Below are 21,199 nucleotides of genomic sequence, written 5' to 3'. Positions count from 1 at the left end.
CTTGGCTAGGTACACACAATACACGCACCTCCTCTCCGGTCATCATCCACACAACCCTCAGTAAACAACAACTACAACAAAAGCAACGGCAACACATCAGATGTTCATCTAATTAAATGTACTATAATTAAAGCTAACCACATCAATCAACTGAAACGAACTATTCCCATATCTCTCTGATCCTTTTTCCACACTCCATTGAACCCATTTCCTGCCCCTTTCCGTAGGCTGATAGTGACCAAGATGATTCGGAACGTTCGAGCCGCTCGCGTCAATCTTCTGCCGTCAAGGCAGCAACTCCCGCCCCGTCTCAGCAGAAGAAACCGACCCGTTCGGCCAGCAGTGAATCGAGTGAATCCAGCGAATCTTCCAGTGCTTCTCCGGTCCCAACGACGCCAACCCGTGTTGAAGAACCGCCACGACCGAAAGCATCGATTCTGAAAAACGCCGAACCGGTTCGCAATACCGCATCTCCGACCCCGAACCGATCGTCACCTACGGAGAAGAAGCCCTTCCAAAGCCGATTCCTGCCGCAAACTCAAACTCAACAGCCAGAGAAGAAGGAAGAATCTGAAAGTAGTAGTGAAGAAGAGACCTCTTCGGAAGAAGAATCCTCCGAAGAAGAAGAGGAAGAGGAGAAGCCCGCGCCCAGACCAACGCCAACGGTTACCTCGTCGGCTTCTTCGCACCGATCCACTGAGCAGCCCAGTTCTCCTCTGCTGAGTCGCGTGCAAGCCCGGGAAGCTGCAGCGGCTGACACTCGGAAGACCTCCCGCGAAGAAACCCGCCCCAGTGGCTACTCCAGCCCGACCAGCTACCATCGCAGCACCAGCCACTACGACCGCGACGAGAGTCCCAAGTACGGATCTCCGTCGTCCACATCCGCGCTGCGATCCCGAACGACCGCCCACGTGGAACCGGAACCGGAGAACAAATACGGCAGCTCTGGGTAACGTTGAACGCTTTGCTCAAACCGCACTAGCCGCTTGCTTTTCTTCTTTTTTCTCTTTCTTCTTTGAATAGGACCTGTTTCCTTCCTGTTACAGATACACCAGCCGGTTCCTGAACAAGAGCAAGAGCACGGCCGTGGTTGCCGATGATGACGCCACCGGAGACGACTCCGATAGCCGACTGGGCAGCAACCGCAGCCGGTTCAGCGCGTTGGCCGACCGGAGGAATAGACTGGCCCGCAGCCGCTCGTCACACAACTTCGGCAACGAAGACGAAGAGGACGAACCGGTATCGCCGACCACCTCGTCACCGTCGGCGTATCTCGCTTCGAGGTGAGTTTATAATTCAGAAACGAAAGAATGACTGTTAGGCTGAAATTCTAACTTTCCCTTAGATACGGTGCCTCTTCGTCGCTCGCATCCCAACCGGCCGACCTGTCCCGCAGCCGCTCGACTCACGCTCTCAAATCCCGAGAACCGTCGCCAGATCGCAGCACGGGCAGCGATAAGGACGGAGCCGCCCTCAGCTCGTGGGCCCGCTACCTGAAGAACAAATACGGCAACCGGTCCACCAAGGACAACAAGGACACATCCTCCAGCTCGACGCTGTCCGCCACGTCCTCCTCGTTGGCCTCCCCGTCCACATCTTCATCCGCATCGTCTTCGGCAGCCGCCCGACGGCTCAGCCTCGGTTTGCCCCTGCGCCAGACCGACATCCTCAGCTCCGATGACGATTCAAAAAACGGGGTAGGCTCCCCTACCTCTCCTACGGCAACAGCAGTAGTCGGTATACCAGGGGCAGCAGGTATGTCCCCTAGGACGCAGTACCTGCAGAAGCGCCGACAGCTGTTCCAGATAGGAGGTCGGGGGAGCGAACCCGGTTCCTTCACGTGGCCCCGCGGCATCGCCGTGGGCCCGGACAATAGCATCGTGGTCGCGGACTCTTCCAACCATCGCGTCCAGGTGTTCGATTCCAACGGTATCTTCGTGAAAGAGTTTGGCCAGTATGGCAACGGGGACGGCGAGTTCGACTGCCTGGCCGGCGTCGCCGTGAACCGCATCGGACAGTTCATCATTGCCGATAGGTAGAGCTTTGGTAACTGAATAAAATGATTCCCAATTTTCTCATAATTCCCGCATTCTTAAAGATACAATCACCGCATTCAAGTCCTGGATCCGGCCGGACGTTTCCTGCGTTCGTTCGGTAGCCAGGGCACGGCCGATGGCAAGTTCAACTACCCGTGGGGCATCACCACCGATGCCCTAGGCTTCATCTACGTTTGTGATAAGGAAAATCATCGTATTCAGGTGACAACCGCCATAGGATAAAAATAAACCGTGCACAATTCAAACACCCACATATTTCCGCCACGAATTGCAGGTCTTCCAATCGGACGGTACCTTCATCGGTAAATTTGGCAGTGGCGGCAAGGAGGAAGGCCAGCTCGAACATCCACACTATATTGCCGTTTCCAACACGAACCGTGTCATCGTTTCCGACTCGAACAACCATCGCATTCAGGTGAGCTCTGTTGATTGTGGTGGGTGTTGCGAGATGGCCGGTCGGTTTCCTCCGTTCTCCATGTGACGATGTGAAATGTTTGATTATCACAGTGGTTTTTTTTTTTTTTTTTTTTTTTTTTATCTGTATTAACGAGATTTTTAGCCCTGGGCTAGTTCATCTCGGGACCCACGCTTTACTTCCCTTCCGAAGGAAGAACTCGCATTTTGCGAGTATGTAGGGAGTGGGATTCGATCCCAGGTCCTCGGCGTGATAGTCAAGTGTTCTAACCATCACACCAGATCCGCTCCACATCACAGTGGTTGTCAATGTCGGTGTATCTTAGTAAAACTGTACATGGCTTGTTGTGAACGAAGTGTTCGAAAAATTTGAGAATTACTGGAATAGAGCAAAGTGGGCAAAAACTGATGATCGAAAAAAGGTTTGTACAGAGAATTCTAGATTGAGTTTAAATAAGGGCGAAAGTAACATGAGAGAGTTCTCTTCATCGACTCTCTCTTCTGCAAATTAAAGCGACAAGATGCAAATTCAATCGAACTCTCTTACACTTATACGCTAGATTGCATCGCAACCTAGCCATTTATGAACAAAAAGTTCAACAATACTTGCATCTTGTCACTTTAATTTCAAGAAGAGAGAGTCGACGAAGAGAACTCTCTCATGTTACTTTCGCCCTTATTTAAACTCAATCTCAAACCAATTATTGGTTCATAAAAAGATGCGCGAGGACTGAAACAAAAGAATCCAATTGAACCGTCAAACGAGGTCCCAATCGAGCAAATTCAAGGGCATAGAGAACAACATGGTAAACTAAACTCAACAAGAGAGAGTGTTAGTGAAATCCATGACGTCACTTATTTGCATAACGCCTTTTGGACAGCTCAGACTAACAGGCACGTTGAAATATATTTATGTTTACGTAAAAAACTTATTGTATTGATGTAATTAAACATAATCAAAATTCTCTCCGCGTTTCTCTAGTGTTAAAAATTCTCTGGATTTGTACACTTTAGCTCAATTTTTGTTTAACCCTCGAGTGATCACACTGTTGTATTTTGTACAACACGGTGATAAAATCTCGCTTTTTTGTACTCAGCATTAACGTGGTGCTGGCCGACCGCGCGACTGACGGAAGGTTACAGCAGCCGTCCAAGAAATCCTCTAAAAATACACATAATAATGCCTGTGACAAACTCTTCTGTCAATTTCTTTAGAAATTCGACAGAAAATCTTTCAGGAATTACTCCGGCAATTTATTGAGGAATTTTCTGACTAATGGATCACTGAAATAACTAAAACGGCCGCTATGAAATCAACAGATTGCGCCACCATAGCCTTGTGTGTTTGACATAGCTCCACTGCTGGCACAACGTTAATGTCCATATACGGTGGCGCCTTTGTTTACGTGCGGCGAACGAAAGAAAAGTTTCCTTCATTGATCCATTCCCCGGCAATTTTTCATAGCTTTTTCCAATAGGTTTGTTTATGAAACAGTGGGCTTCGTGGCCGTGCGGTTAGCGGCACCAGTCGTCTAGGCGTATCGTGTAAGCTTCGGAGTGTGGGTTCGATTGGTCGAACGAAAAATTCATCACTGGGCCACTGGGTGTTCTGTGTGTTGTTCGTTGTCTAATGTATGTAATGTGTTCAGTCTGTGCAGCCTTTGGCTGAATTGTCTTTAAAGAAGAAAATATCCTCATTTGAATTTCACCTGTATTTTTAAGGGGTCCCTTCAGGAAGTCTTTTGACAGTTTTTCAAGAATTCGGGAATTATATATCTGCCAATTTGTTGACGAATTCAAAACAAATGAGGAGCCCAGAATTCTTCAGGATAATCTTCTGCCAATTCCCCTGCAGTATTTTTAAACAACTCTTCGTTTTTTTTCAAGATTTCCTCTGATTACTCCTTAAGGAAATATTCCTTCTAGATTTTCGTAAGAAGTCCCCTCGCTATTTCATTTTTAAATGTCTCCGACAATTCCTTTAGAATCAACTTAGGTATCTGGAAAATCCTCAAGAAATTCCTCTTGGCAGTGTAGTTACTATTTAAAATAAAAATTAAAGGGTTTCTTAGACGATTTTCGAATAAATTCTTTGAACAATTACCAAATATTTCAGAAGAATTTTTTGCACGAGTTCCCAAAGGAGATTTCGGAAAAAAAAACTAAACGATACATATGTCTTAAGAATTCCTGATGAGATTCCGCAAGACAATGTCCGAAGATTCTGTGAAATAAAATGCCATAGAATTTTCTTAAAAAAAATTTATTGGAACTCTTGAATTCCTAAAAAAAATCCGAAGGAAATCATGGACGGAACCTTTCCGGAAAAATCCCTCAAGGATTTCCCTGCGAAATTCCTCGAAGAATTTAATTGTCAATTTGTTCCGATTTTTCCCGGAGATTTCTCGGACAATTTCTTTACGAAATTCACCACCAGAAATCCGTAAATTAAACAGCACGTTAATTGAAGTTTGACTAAAACTTGGAATCACCCAACAACTGAGCAGTCCGCTCAGATATCAACCAGTCAGGTGGCTTGTTTACAGATTTTAAGGCATATTCGCTTGAAATTCACATTCATCTTCTATGAATCATGCCTCTGCGGTCGCTCTGCCTGCTTGCAGCAATGTGATGGTCTCTCACAGTACAGTAGCTAACACACGGCAGGAGCAAGTTGGTATTTCGATAGCTTTTGGTAGAAGAAGTTGAATTTTGACCGTAACATTCTCAACCAGTTGTTGTAGCCGAGAGTGTTCAGGCGTGCTCTCTCGCACCAAGGTCCGGAGTTCAAATCTTGTTCTTATCTTAATATTGTTTTTTTTTTCTTTTTTTAACAGTCGTCTGCAAAATAATATTAAGATTTCACAAACATTTCCATCATATATAACGGGGTCATTTTGTTACATTTCATCCGTCACAATTTTACAGGTTTCGATCGTACTATGTACCAGTGATGTCATTCAATGGTTACTCAAGGTTTCGAAATTTCAGCAATTGGTGCGCCTGCATAGGAATATGACGCCTAATCAAACATAATTTCGGGAAACCTCTCCATGAATTTTCTCACGATTTTTTTTCTGTAATTATCGGGGACGTGGCATTCTTGCAGGAAATCATCAAACATTTTCATGTTATACTTTAGAATTTTCACCAGAAATTCCTATAATGATTCTAAAAGGATTCGTCTATTTTTCCGTAATTTTTATAAAAGGAAGATTTTTGCAGGATTTCCTAAAATGATTGCAGCAAGAATTCCTCCAGACATTCCTCCAAGTATCTCTTTAGAATGCATTCCGGTCCATGCGTTTCTTTGGAAATTTCTCCAGGAATTCCTCCTCGGATTCCTGCAGAGATTCTTGCAGGATTTTCTCCAGGAATTTTCATTTGGTCATCTTCAGGATTTTTTCAAAAACAATCTCAAAAAAATCATCTTGAAACTTTCCACGAGGATTTTCTTCAGAAATTCCTTCAAAAATTGTTTGTAGATCTCATTTAGGTATTCTTCAGGAAATTCCTTCAAGCATTGCTACCGAAGTTCGTGCCTACATTCTTTCATTTATTTTTCCAATATTTCCAACGAAATTGTTCCAGGAGTTTTTCTTTGGAATTTCTCCAGGAAATCTTCTGAAAATTTCTCATCAGAAATTCCTCTAGAGTTTTCTTTCATAAATTTAGACATTTTCTCAGGAGCTCTTATAGAAATTATTGCTGGAATATCTCCAGAGGATCCTTCAGGTTACTCCATATAATCAGGGATTTTTTCAGGTATTTATTTAGAAACGCCTTTAGAAAGTGCTGGTGAAGTTCTTCTGGATCTTTCTCCACGGGTTTCTCCAGAAGTTCCTCTGGGTATTTCTCCATGGATTGCTTAGGATTTATTGACACTTTTCTTCAGAGCTTCTCTCAGATTTTTTTTTTCTGGGATGCTTCTTTCAGTAATCTCTGCAAAAGTTACTCTATTCCATATATTTTTTCAAGGAGTTTTTCAAGAAATTCTTCCATATATACCTGCAAAGGGTTCTCTAGTTCTTCCAGTATACTTCCAAAGGTTCCTTCAAAAATTGCATGTTCTGGTGGTTCTCTAAAACATTCCTCCAGGATTTTTTTTTGTTTCTGTAGGATTTCCTTCAGAAATTTCGTGTTCTAATCCCTTCAGAATTTGCATATGAAATTTTTCTATGAATTTCTACAGAGATTACTCCAGGAGTTTTTCTAAGGATTTCTTCAGAAATTATTCCAGGGATTCCTTCAGAAATTTTCTGAGAATTTTTTGCAAAAACTCCATCAGAACCTTTGTCTACAATTTATGCAGGGATTTCTGCAGACATTGTTGCAGACAGTTTGCTGCAAAATCCCATTAAAGATTTCTACAGGAATCTCTCCAGGAATTTCTCAAGCAATTTTTCCATGGAACTACTCTTTTCTAGGAATCAAGAAGGTATCTTAAGCCTTCAGCGAGCCTGTCTGGGTCATTTTGACCCCATCATCCTACTAGGGTTAAGGAAATTTGTGGTGGATATTCTGAAAATCTTCTTATAAAAACATTTGAAAAAATCCCTGAAATTCTGAAGAAGTCTCTGAAGACATTTTGAAGGAATCCCTGTAGGAATTGTGGAGGATTCCGAGCCAGAATTTATGAATGAATTTCCCATGGGATTTCTGAAGAAATCTTTAGTAGAATCCCTGTGAAATCTCAGGAAGTACTCTTTCTTGAATCTCTAGAGGCAGATATGAAGAAATCTCAGGGAAAATCTTCTCGGGAAACCCTTGGTGGAATTCTTAGAAAAAAAAACATTGAGGAACTTCTAGGAAAATTCCTGGAGAAATACTTTACTAAAATTTATGGAAGATTTCTGGAAGTATTCTTGGGGCAATCTTTGGACGTATTTCCGAAGAAAAAAATGATAAGTTTCTGTAAAGATCCCTAGAAAAAAAAAAACTGTTGAGATACTTCCTAAGAAATTCTTTTAGAATATCCTGGGAAATATTTATGAAAAATCCCTAATGAATCCGTGGAGAAATTCTTAAAGTTTCCTTAGAGGAAAGAATTCTGGCGAAATACAAAGAGCAATATCTGGAGGAAATCCTGAAGGAAACGCTGCATGATCACCTGCAGATATCTCTGTAGGGATTCTTGCCCGAATCACTGGAACTAATTATGCAAGAACCTTTGGAGGGATTCTTCGAGGATTTTTTGGATAAATCCCTGAAGAAATTTCTTGACACATACCTGTGGGAATTTTCAATGGAATCCCTAAAGAAATTCCTGAACAAATCTCTGATGGATTTCTTGAGGAAATATGTATGCGCATTTCTGCAGGAAACTTTCGAAGTTCTCCTGAAAAAAAAAAACACTGCATTGGAAGAATTTATAAATTTTCAAGAATTCCTAAAAGAATTTCTGAAGGATTTTGTAAACAAATCCCTAGAAGAATTTCTAAAGTGATCCCTGATGGAGTTCCACAAGAAACCCATGAAACTCCACCCAAAAGGATTCTTGGAGAAATTTCCGTAGAAATTATTGTGGAAATATTTGAAGGAAGCCCTGGAGGAATTTCTTGAAGAATTTGTGGATGAACTTCTGAATAACCCACTGACTGGAGGAGTTTCTGATAGAAACCTTCGTTGATTTTCAGACCAAACTCTTGAAGGAATTTCTGAACAATTTTTAAAGGACTCCTCAGAAGTTTTTTTAATGAATGCTTGGACAAACTTATGGAGGAATCTCATAAAGAATTTCTGAAGGAATCTCCAGGTAAATCTATAAAAAGTCCCTGGACGAATTTGTGGAGGAAATTTTGGATTTCTGAAGGATTCTGTAAGTTTTTTGGGGCTTTTGGATGTATCAGGGGGCTTCAAGGCAGTTTTGAAGGGGTTTTTAAGGCTTTTCAGGTGTTTAGAGGAAATATCAAGGAAGCTTTTGAGGTGTTTGAGAGGATTTGATGGGAGTTTCATGAGGTGTGACGAAGCTTCGTAGGGGCGTCAGGGATCAAGGCGATTTAGGAGATTTCATGGATTTTCAAGGGGTTTCTGGGGGCTTAAGGAGAGTTTGAGAGGCGTTTCAATTGACTTCAAGAGTATTCAGGTGGTTTCTGGTGGATTTCATGATGGTTTCGGTAGAGGTAGAGGGAAATTTCAGAGGGTTTTCAGAGGCATTTGGGAAAACTCCATTCTGGTATCAGAGGGTTCAGAGAAATCCGTACAAGACGTTTTAGGGGGTTTCAATGCGTTCCGGGGAGCTAAAGGTGGTTTGGGAAAGATTTCAAAGCGTTCAGGGAGTTTTGTGGCATTTTTGTGAGATACTGGGGATTTTAAAGAGATTTTAAGTCGTTTCAGAAAGTTTCACAGGGCTGAAAAGTGTTTCATGTGTAGTTTCGGGAGATTTCTGAGGGGTTTCAGATGTGCTACAAGGCGTTTCAGAAAACTTCAAGGGTATTCAGAGGTTTTTAGAGGGGGTTTCTGGGTCATTGTAGATGAGCTGACGATAGTTTAAGTGAGGTTTCAGCTAGATTTTAAAGTGATTGAGGGGTTTCAAAGCAGTTTCACAAGGATTTCAATTTTTTTATCTGTATTTTTAGCCCTAGGCTAGTTTATCTCGGGACCCACGTTTGTTGGGAGTGGGATCGATCCCTGGTCCTCGGCGTGATAGTCACACGGGTAAAAATCTGCTCCTAAAATCATGATTTTGACTCATGATTTCAGAAGCCTTGTGTATGATCAGTTCATGAAAATACACCATGATTCCTGATCATGATATCATGATTTATATTCCCGTAACGCCACCAAAGCGTTATATATTCGCAAAGATCATGAAGCTGAATCAAGTTTTTGGGATCTGGAATCACGATTTCGGGTGCGCATCATTGAATCATTAATGGTCGGTTTACTAGGGCCATGATTTCAAATCATGTATTAGGGATCTGGAATCATAATTTTAGGTGCGCATTCTTTATGATCCCTGTCGGTTTGCTGACCAAGATTTCAAATCATGTTTTTGAAATCTGGAATCATGATTTCGGATGCGCATTATTTGTGATTGTGGTCGGTTTGCTAGGACCTATATTTCTTTCAAAGATCTTCATACCCACTAAGGCTAAATGAAATTGTCAAAATAAGATATTAAGGAGTTGTACATGTCTAAAATAACCAGTTTTTGCTGAAATGAAATTGTTGAAAGATGTGTTGTTACATTACACAGTTCGGTCCAAACTGTTTGGAGAAATTGTGGTGTGTCGCCAGATGTCACATTTTGGGATTCAGCATCTGAAATAAAACTCCCGTCAAGTGATTCAAAACATTTTTGGAATGAAGTTAAGGCCCATAGTTAAGATTCAAAGGTCACGGATGATCAATGAAAAGACGTATGATTCATGCCAATTAGTCTTGACATTTTGAACGAAAAATACTAGTATTCATAAAGATCAGTACAACAAATAACGCATAAGTACATCAACCACCAATAACAAACATAATAAACATAACTACTAGACAGAGATTTTGCTTAGCTTCACTTTAATGAGTTTAATTGAACGATAGAAGACATTAACATAACGCATAGCCAAGATTGGAGCACACTCAATCGCTCTTCTCCATTGGCGAATACGCAAACGACGACACACGGTACGAAAACTGGACGGCCAAGCAACCGACTGGTATGGTACGACCGAATTCCCGCGGAAAAATCACTTTTCAAACCCCACAATCACTGAGAACAACGGCGCACGGCAAAAAGACAAAATTCTGTTTATAGTTCTGCTACCTCCAAACACAAGCGAGCGTAAAACTTGCAATGGCCATGATTTCAAGTTCTTGAAAATGATTGCTCTGAATCATGAAAGTGGTAGCACAAATTATGCAATCATGATTCAAGATCATGATTTCATAGCCGGGCAACTTTTCTAGTTTCATGATTTGTAAATGATGATTTCTGGATCAGATTTGTTTTGCAGGTGCTTTAACCATCACACCAGATCCGCTCCACGATTTCAAAATATTTCAGGGGCATGCAGTGGAATTTTTGGGAGGTTTCAGGATGATACCGAGGATTTTAGTGGTGTTTCTTAGGAATTTCAGGAATTTCAATAGTGGTTTAACAAGAGTTTCAAAAGAGTATAAAGAGATTTCTAAAGATTTTTGAGCGATCAACGATCAATTTTTTTTTCGATCAATTCTGACTATACATGTCAATGGTTGCTCCTCCGTGATTGATCTGAACTGGTACCAGTTGCACTGAGATCCAACTGAATAAGGGGCTGGGACATTCCACTTATTCTCAAAGTGCAATTTTAGCAGCTCATGCATATTTGATCAATAACGGCGCCGGCCAAGTCCTTATAGTCAGCTGGGAAGGGAAAGGAATGTTAGAGTGTACTGGTTGTTGCTACTAGAGACCGAGAGCACTCTGCGTCCCCACAACGCAGCACGGACTGGGGTATTTGTTAGACGGAAAGGATGGGAGATCTGGGAGTCACCGTTGGGTCGGTGATGCGATCCATGGATAGGGTTATTTATACACGGAAAAAAATCCATTCCCAAGACCATGAATATGACTCATAGTTTCCCGATATTTTTATGATTTTATGTTATAAATATACACCATGATTAAATTTTATGATCTTATGATTGCTTTCACCATAACGCCATGCACCCGTTATTGTTTTGGCTTTTGACGACCAAAAATGGAAAATATAATCATGAAGCTATGATTAAATAAGCTGGGATCATGAGTAGCATTCATGAAGCCAAGAATAATTTTCATAAACCTGGATGCAGATCCTGATGCTTTACCACCAGATTCATAAAATTATGATTTGGTGAGGTAGAACCATGCATAGAATTCATGGAATCAAAAAATACTTTTATGATTCCGTCGTCGTCGGACCAATATGCTTCTCAGTCAAATTCATAAAATCATGGTTGAGGGAGATGGAACCATGCATAGAATTCATGGAATTAAGAATTACTTTTATGATTCCGTCGTCGTCGGACCAATATGCTTCTCAGTCAAATTCATAAAATCATGGTTGAGGGAGATGGAACCATGCATAGAATTCATGGAATTAAGAATTACTTTTATGATTCCGTCGTCGTCGGACCTCAATGTTTCTCAGTCAAATTCATAAAATCATGGTTGAGGGAAATGGAACCATGCATAGAATTCATGGAATTAAGAATTACTTTTATGATTCCGTCGTCGTCGGATCTCAATGTTTCTCAGTCAAATTCATAAAATCATGGTTGAGGGAGATGGAACCATGCATAGAATTCATGGAATTGAGAATTACTTTTATGATTCCGTCGTCGTCGGACCTCAATGTTTCTCAGTCAAATTCATAAAATCATGGTTGAGGGAAATGGAACCATGCATAGAATTCATGGAATTAAGAATTACTTTTATGATTCCGTCGTCGTCGGATCTCAATGTTTCTCAGTCAAATTCATAAAATCATGGTTGAGGGAGATGGAACCATGCATAGAATTCATGGAATTGAGAATTACTTTTATGATTCCGTCGTCGTCGGACCTCAATGTTTCTCAGTCAAATTCATAAAATCATGGTTGAGGGAGATGGAACCATGCATAGAATTCATGGAATTAAGAATTACTTTTATGATTCCGTCGTCGTCGGTCCCAAATGCTTTTAATTAGATTAATAAAACGATGCAAGCTAAAATCATAAGAAAATAAAATACGTGATATCAGAGCCCATTTCTATGATTTTGGGACCTATCCATCATCTTTTTTTCTATGAGCAAGCAGCACTTTTTAGTTGGCCTCTTGTTAGTGAAGATATGTAATGTTCAAATATAAAAGAGAACAACAATGATCGAACTCACCGGATAATCATATTTAGCTGGTTTATTATTTTTGTCTTTGGCACCTACATCCAACAGGCTAAGGATGCCCTCCAAACCACATCAATTGTTCACTAGTTCACATCACTTGCTGAGTGTCCGAACTCGTCGAACGATGGATAAACCGGAAAAATAGAGAGAATTACCGAAAATTAACGCGCGATTCTCACTTCGCTTCACCCTCCGTACATAAACTCGGAACTACGACGGATGGCACAACGAAAACGCGAACTAGGCACTGTTTACTTTTTGCGCGTTTACTTTTTAGTCAATCAACTCCCAACAACCTGCCGAATCTTACGGGCACACTGTTTCGATGTTCCATTTCCTCATATATGCACATTTATTACTCTAACCAAATAAAAACTTTGCAAAAATAGCAGGTTCAACTTTTTCCACATGTCTGTGCTGGACGCCCGCGCGGTTTATATAATTGCATATGGCAGATAAGTGTAACGCTAGGAAGCGACCATGAATATAATTTATGAAAATGCTTGTTTCTATTCATATTTCTGGTCAACTCATTCATGATATTATGAATTTTAATTATGATATTATGAGTTGGCAGACATCATAAGAACATGATTTTTTATTCATGATTAGGGGAATGGATTTTTTTCCGTGTATCACGGTGCCCCCACAGACCGTTATTATAAAATAAAAATGTCCATCAAAACTAAGTTCAGTGGTCGAATCCTGGTGCCATTCTGCACCTCTGGGCAAATTTTTAAAATAATCCCTAGGAGGAATCTCGAGAAATCTCGATTTGATGTTTTATACTAAGAAATTTCAAAGAAATCCATGTTCAGATTCAACAATATCGCTTAAATACCTACAAAAAAAGTCCCCAAAGTATTCAAAGTTGTTTTAAACCAGTATATATTTACCAACGCAACTTTTATTATACATATTTAAAACTCACCCAACTCAATTAACTGACTTAACTGACATAAGTATGTTTTTCCAAGCCATGCATCGGTTTTAACGTAAGCATTAAAAAGCGATTTTTCCCTATTGTTTTATGAACATATTACACATCCCAGTGTTATACATTAAAATTTTCCCTAATTCTACAACATGTTTACTATATTACGAGGAACCAACCCTCCGAAGACCACAAAGGGATCTAAGATATGTGGAAAAAGTTATTGACTGAAAACCGAATAGCATGGAAACATTGATGTTAACCCTTCAGCGCGCACGCTGTTGTAAAAAGTACAACACTACCAAAAAACCTCGCTTTTCGTATACAGCGCGAGCGCGGTGCAGTTTCGGTTGCTTGATGGCGCGCGTCGTGGAAGGTTAAATAAGGAATAACAATAAATAACCAAATCTCGTCATTTTATCGATCGGGTAAGGCTTCATAACTTTTTTCCATGAACTTCGCATCGCTTTGCGGTCTTCGGAGGTCTAATTCATCGTGAAGTTTGCTACAGAAATCATTCATCGAATTATTTTTAGGGACCAAGGGGTGACCCCAAGCGATTTTTCATTGAAGAAGTAAATTTTCTCATAAAATCGTCTGAAAAACTAAGAATAACGGGCGCAAAAAAATAGTTTTCCCGATCGACCTGATATTTTGCACAGTTGATATGGGACCAAAATGGAACTAAAAAAGTATACAAGAACTAGAGTTTTTGCATTTTTTATATTTTCCCATATAAACCGTGTCCCATGTGATTACATATACGTCGTAGTTTCCTGTTCTTCAAAAATTGGTGTACTATTAGATCTTTATTTAACACATATTTCTGAGTAATTTTCTAGTGTTCATGTACAAGAATATGGAGCACTTTTCATTCAAAAAAAATGTTCGAAATTCTAGGCAAAGCAAATCAAAGATAATCGTACACACCGTAGTTGCTACTCCGTGATTGACCAGAGTTGCCCAGAGAACCAATGAAAGCAAGGCTTGGAACTAGCTAACCATTCTCAATGTGCACAATTCAAGAGTTCAACATTTGAAAGTCAATAACGGCGCTGGCCACGTCCTTACGGTCATCGGATCGAATATGTGTCATACTCGTCCCATATAGGAGCGATACATTTACAGCAAGGAACAATACAATGATTAAACAATGAACGGGGGCGCAGCTAAGCAATATCGAAAAAAAAAAGTATAAATTTGTTTTCGACTATCGTGACTGAAAACGTTATTCATTTTAAGAAAACTGCCTTCAAAGACCAACTCCAGTTTTTCTAACCCTAACGTTGGTAATCAAAAGCACACATAACAAGCAACTTTTTTTTTTTGCATCTTTTTCATTTGATTTTTGTACACTGCCAAATGTTTGGTAAGTCAGTTTAATCAGGTAATTGATTTAGATGAGTAGTCAATATGTATAATTGAAGTAACGTTATCAAATAAATACGGGTTTGAAACAACTTTGAATACTTTGGGGACTTTTTTGTAGGTATTTAACCCTCTAATACCCAACCCCGCCTTTAGACGGGGTATAGTTTGAGCATTTTTGTAATTTTTGTTTCGTGGAAAATCAAATTTTTTACATTTTTAGCTGATATTTAGGACTGTTTCGTATATCTCAAAATGGTTTTTGGTGTATTTTAAAGCGTATTTACATTTTTTTTAATCATCGAAAAATTGCTGTTTTAGTCACCTTCTAGAAGTCATTGTTTATTTTGTATAAAATCGCAACAATTAACATATTTTAAATTTTTCCCAAATCATTCTATCCTAGTTCTATAGTTTAAGGGGATCGAATACACTCTTAAATTATTTTCCTTAAAATTACACGGAAAATATTTTTTTTTTGTAAAAAAAATAAAAATAAAAATATTTTTACAATAATCATAAAATCTCAAAATGTTTTCATCTCAAAAAATCCGTACTCCAAATAGGCTTCCAAGAAAAATATAAAAACATGGGGATGTTCAAAAACGAAATCGAGAATTAAAAAGAATCATCTTCCAAAACATGTTTAAATCGATTTTAGATGACGAAAAATGATATTAAGATCAAAATCAAAAATTTGGGTATTAGAGGGTTAAGCGATATTGTCCAATCTGAACATGGATTTCTTTGAAATTTCTTAGTATAAAACATCAAATCGAGATTTCTCAAGATTCCTCCTAAGGATTATTTTAAAAATTTGCCCAGAGGTGCAGAATGGCACCAGGATTCGATCCCTGAACTTAGTTTTGATGGACATTTTTATTTTATAATAACGGTCTGTGGGGATAGATTGTGTGGTGAATAAGGTGAATAAGGTCAAGCGGCACAGCACGCTTTAGTTGCATAACTTATAGGCGTTATATACACTGTGCTGTGAGTGGAAGTGGAAGGGAGGGAAACGACTGTTTTTTTTTTTCAATTCGTTTCTGGTTCTAGCGATGGCTATGAACATATGAATATACATGAGTTGTATATGTAGAGAAGAGAGAGCGAGAGAAAGTGGATAGAAAGATACAAAGTAGGATGAAAAGGACGGGCCAGGGATTGAACCCATGACCTTCTGCATACGAATCAGAAGCGGTAGCCACTAGACCACCAAGCCCGTCAGATTTCTAAAGATTTTTGAGCGTATCAAAAAGTTTCAAGGGGAATTTCAGGACGTTACAGGTAGGCTTCAAGCCGATTTAGGGAAATAAAGGGTGTTTAAAAGGGGTTTCAATGCGTTTTAGGTTTTTTTTTTGGTTTAAGTGTTTAAGAAGAAGCCTTTAGTGGGATGTTGAAGAGGATTTCGAAGAAATTTCACCGAATTTCATGGGTTTCAGGAGATATTCATAATAAAGCGAGTGATCATTAGTTACGCCTGTAGAAGATATGCAAAGGAGTCTTGTAGACTCTAGGATGTTATTGACCTCACCACTTTACCATTTGCATGAGGCTGTGTGAGCAAATAACGACTAGTTGCGGTTGTCGATACATGAGGGAGTTCTTGGAGACCCTTGACAATGTCTATAAGAGTCCAATTCTCACCACTTTTCTCACGTAATCGATATACTTCTTGCCCACTGTGCCATTGCATCTAGAAGGATAACGATCGATCCTGTAGAGGCAAAAAAGTGGGAATCACGCACCATTCCAAAACCAAACAAATCCGACCCGGCCAAGCAAAGGAATCCATTGCCACCGCGCCGACACGTGTCATTTGTCCCTTGTCAACGATTTTTCCGGAATGGCGCTACGTTTCGATTTCTCGATTTTTGTGTTCTTGGGACCAACGAAGCCGGAAAGCCTCTTCCGTGCCGGTCGGTCGGAAGGAACACGTATGCATGCAGTCTCAGGCTCGGTCCGGGAGGTATCACCGCACGCACGCATATGTCACACCTTTATCTTGAGGTCGTCGTCAGCAAACAGACAGCCCAGACAATTTGTGACACAGCCAGCGCAGCTCCGAGGAGGGAAAAGAAATTCGATAGCATGCTTGCCGCCGGGGCCGCTGCTGCTATTTTTCTGTTGTTGTGCGCGGTTGGGGAACGTGCGTGTTTTTCGATCAAGCACCGGAGATGAACTATCAACGTCACCAGGTGCAATTATAGTTGATTGGCTGACTCGGCGGTACGTGTTTTGTGGAAACGATTGGGAAACTTGCGTAGGAGTAGAAAACAAGTTGAAATTTCAGACATTGATACTATTTGATGTTCTTTTCTTTTTGCCTTTCTCGTACACTAAGTGTACTGGAAAGGCTATATGTTCACTCTAAAATTGACTTTTTGATAGAAGGCCCGGAGGGTCAAGTCACATATACCAATCAACTCAGCTCGACGAATTGAGGTGATGTCTATGTGTGTATGTATGTGTGTGTTTATGTGTGTGTGTGTACAAACTAACTCACATTACTTTTTGGCAGTGAACTTCAACCGATTTTAATGATCGACGTTTCATTCGACGCAGAATCTGGTCCTATTGTTTCCTATTGAAAATGGTTCGGATTGGTCCAGCCGTTCCGGAGTTATGACCATTTAGGTGTTCCGGATCGGTACCCCAGGAAGGGGTCACATATAAAAATGCAACAAACCCATACATGCGACGTTTCCAACCGCAGCATTTCGATAACCTGATGCACTTTAAACAGGAAAATACTCTCAGACCATATTTGAACCGGTAGTGTTCCGAAACCGGTTCCGGGTGTCCCGTCGGAAGTGGCCTAATATATAAGTGCACCAAACTCATGCATGCAACACATCAAATTGCGGCATTTTCAATAACCTGATGCACCAATAGTAGGAAAACAGCCTCAAATCAAATCCGAACCAGAAGTGATCCGGAACCGGTTCCGGGTGTTCCACCGGAAGTGGTCAAATATAAAAGTGAACCAAACCCATACATGCGACACATCAAATAGCGGATTTTTAACGACCGGTAAGCAGAAAAATAGCCTCCGACCTTGTTTGGGACAACCGGTAGTGTTCCGGAGCCGATTCCGGGTGTCCCGGTGGAAGTGGACAAATATAAAAGTGAATCAAACCCATGCATGCGGTACATCAAATAGCTACTTTTTCAATAACCTAATGAACTGTAAGCAGGTTCCGTGTGCCCCACTGGAAGTGGTCAAATATAAAAGCGAACCAAACTCATGCATGCGGCATATCAAATCACGGCTCTTTAGGTGACCTGATGATCGGTGAGCAAGACCATATTTGGGAGAAACGGTATTGTTCTGAAACCGGTTCCGGGTGTCCCGCCGAAAGTGGCCAAATGTAAAAGTGAACCAACTCCATGCATGCGGCACATAAAATCGCAGCTTTTTCGATAATCTGATGAACGGCTTGCAAGAAAATAGTTTCAGATCATATTACCCAGAACCGGTTCCGGGTTTTCCGCCTGAATTGGTCCAATGTAAAAAATGAACCTAACCCGTGAATGCAAGTCAGGGGCTGTCCATAAACCACGTGGTCATTGGGGGGGGGGTTCGGCCAATGACCATTTTGTATGGACTAATAAAAAAATTTGTATGGACTAATGACCACGCAGGGGGGGGGGGGGGTTGAAAAGTCCCAAAAAAATGACCACGTGGTTTATGGACAGCCCCTCATCAATTCGCGGCATTCTAGGAAACCTGATAAACAGTTCGGAAGAAACTAGTCTTAGACCATATTTGAGACAATTGGTGCTGTCCCGGAACCGGTTCCGGGTATCCCGCTGCAGGTGGTAACATGTTAATTTGGAACAAACCCATACATGCGAGACATGAGGTCGCGGCTTTTTCGATAACCTGATGAATGGTTAGTAAGAAAATAGGCACAGACCACTTACCGGCAGTGTTACCGGCTTCGGGTGCCCCGCCGCAAGGACTGTCCTGGAGCCGGGCATCAAACTGCTGTGATACATCTAATTGCTGCATTTTCTACAACTTGATGACGGAACCTGTTCCGTGTGTCCCGCCAGAAGTGGCCAAATATAAAAGTGAACCAAACCCATTCATGCGACACAACAAATCGTGGCTTTTCGACTACCTGATGAACGGCAAGCAAGTAAATAGGCTCTGATCACATGCATGACTACCGATAGTGTTCCGGTATCAGAGCCGGTTTTTTCGCAGAAATTGATCACACGTAAAAGTGGATCAAACCTATGCATGTGACACACCAAATTGCGGCATTTTCGATAAACTGATGGACGATCAGCATGAAAATAGGCTCAGGCCATATTTGAGACAACTGGCAATGGGGACCATCCTGGTGGGATGGTTAGAACACTTGACTCTCACGTCGAGGACCAGGGATCAAATCCCTCTCCCGTCAAACTCACAAAATGTGAGCTCTTACTTCGGAAGGGAAGTAAAGTGTGGGTCCCGAGATGAGCTAGCCTAGGGCTAAAAATCTCGTCAATACAGATAAAAAAAACTACTGGCAATGTTCCGGATCCAGTTCCGAATATACCGCAGAAAGCAGTCAAATTTAAGAGTGAACCAAACCAATATAACCATAAAAAACGGTTTTTTTTAACCTGGAAAACGTTGAACAAGACATGAGTGAAGAAGCTGTTTAAATCTCCCTATATGAAATTGAACAAAATCTTGACAAAATTGATGCGACCCGGTCAAATCAAATCATTCAAAACTTCTGAAGTGTAATAATGTAATAACGGTTAATGTTGAATAAGAAATTGAAAACTTGATTGCATCAACTGGAAGCAAAATTTGTTCAATCTCTTCTTGCGTCTAAAATATTTGCGCCAAACGGTGCGATTGCGATTAAAATTTGAAAAAAAAATAGTATGGAAAATTTCACTCTTCTGTAAATTAAGCAAGAATTGTGTTGTGGCGAAGTTGGGGTAAGAATTTTAAAGATGTGTGAGTGCTTCCAGGCCCTGTTTGCGGTCCCCATTTTTTAGAAACAAATGAAGTTTCTAACGTTATATGGAATGATGGTAATTGGTTGTTTTAATCGGTAAACACTATGTAAGAACAAAGAAATATAACGTTGGAGTAAGTAAATTCTCAGTTTGAAAACCAACCATGCGTTTTATTATTACCACTAGGTGGATTAATCGGGTTTTTTTTGTATCGGAAGTTACCAGAAATTTATTCTAAGTTTCATTGTAGCATTATTTCTGAATTTCTCTCCAAATTCGTTTAGGTGTGTGTCAAAATTAACGCTTCATGGCTTCTCTGGGGAACACAACCCATAACTCCCCAGCACCACTTTAGAAGCTTTATCAGAAATTTTATGTAGAACTTTTTAAAACAGCAGGATTTATTACAGCAGATGTATTTAATTCAAAATAAACATCGTTAAAAATTTAAGTGACTTTGTAGGTTTGCAACATGAGTGACATGTGACATCTTAACATCAACCAGCATCTTTCGCTATCAGCGATGAAACCCAGATGCAGGAAACAAATTGTATCTTCGAAGAATTTGCAATATCAAAATTCCCAGTTGGCGTGAGCCGGACGGCAAATCTGCCACCCACGCTTCCTTGTCAGTTGAATGTCAAGTCTCCCCAAGTCTTGTATCGCTTCCAGTCTGGAATCTGGATAATTTGACAATCAGATTATCTGACCGTGTCGTGTTGATTGGTCTGGGTAGGTTGGGGTAACGGAGAACACAGCCACACCTTGTTCCCTCGGATCTTTCAATCCAACCAACCCCAAGAAGGCCCAAAGCTAAACGAGATCCCGACCTCGCCTAGCACAAAACAAGCGGTAACGTTTCCGGTTGCTCCCTTATCTTGTCCTCGATTTATCCTCACCTTTGGCACCAACAACTACATCCCATCCTCATCCACATCCGGTCATGTTGTTGACAGCCACCGACCGGGTCCCAGTCTCGTCTCCGGGGGAGTGTTGCCCACGCAGCATATGTATGGAAAGAAGCCAAACTATTCTACGCTCCCTTGTTGACCAACTGACTGACTGAAAGCCGACGCCGGACACACATAAAATCGGGATGTGCATGGGAGGGAGAGCTGAACAGGCTGGACCCTCATCATCAAGTAATACATTCACCGATTCGATTCGATGATTAGGGGCTGAACCGGGACTGGGACCACATGGGGAGAGTGTCGACCTGCCGATGGCGATGGTGACGCTGAGTGGCAGAAAATGACTGATTGGCTCGGATGGACGAGCACTTGTTCCATGGGGTGTAAACATGTTTAACCCCTTTTTGAAATGCGTAGCATTTGGGATTTGTGAAGTGAAACTGCCAAAAGAGCTTTCCGGGTTTCTTAACATAATCGGGTCGAACTGTTAAGGAGAATAATCATCACTAAAACTTGTTTCATTTTATGTTTCAGATCTTCGACGTCAACGGTCGCGTTCTGACCACGTTCGGAAACGAAGGCTCCGATGAAGGGCAGTTCAAGTTCCCAAGGTAAGTAGACGATTGTGAAATTGAATGTGAAACATGAAGTGATGCCGAAAAACTAAGCAGAAAAGCTACTTCAATTTTTCAGTGAAGCTCA

The 21,199-nt window shown here is 41.0% G+C and overlaps 1 protein-coding gene across 8 annotated transcripts in view; it reads left to right on the top strand.

Annotated features, from left to right (window-relative positions):
- The window catches only part of LOC115265479 (RING finger protein nhl-1), a 261,579-nt gene that overhangs the window by 186,147 nt on the left and 54,233 nt on the right, over nt 1–21,199 (top strand). For 7 of the 8 annotated variants that reach the window (XM_029870763.2, XM_029870767.2, XM_029870768.2 and 4 more), the window contains 6 exons: nt 228–949; nt 1,047–1,283; nt 1,346–2,035; nt 2,099–2,258; nt 2,332–2,472; nt 21,032–21,108. In XM_029870763.2, the coding sequence (XP_029726623.1) occupies nt 228–949; nt 1,047–1,283; nt 1,346–2,035; nt 2,099–2,258; nt 2,332–2,472; nt 21,032–21,108 (2,027 nt within the window). Of the gene's footprint in view, nt 1–227; nt 950–1,023; nt 1,284–1,345; nt 2,036–2,098; nt 2,259–2,331; nt 2,473–21,031; nt 21,109–21,199 lie in introns of all 8 variants that reach the window. The other variant, XM_029870772.2, reaches the window with a different exon arrangement.

This window comes from Aedes albopictus, chromosome 2 (genome assembly GCF_035046485.1).
Source record: "Aedes albopictus strain Foshan chromosome 2, AalbF5, whole genome shotgun sequence".
Classification (NCBI taxonomy): Eukaryota; Metazoa; Arthropoda; class Insecta; order Diptera; family Culicidae; genus Aedes; species Aedes albopictus.
Note: the sequence above shows the minus strand (reverse complement) of the source record. Positions and strands in the feature narration are given on the sequence as shown.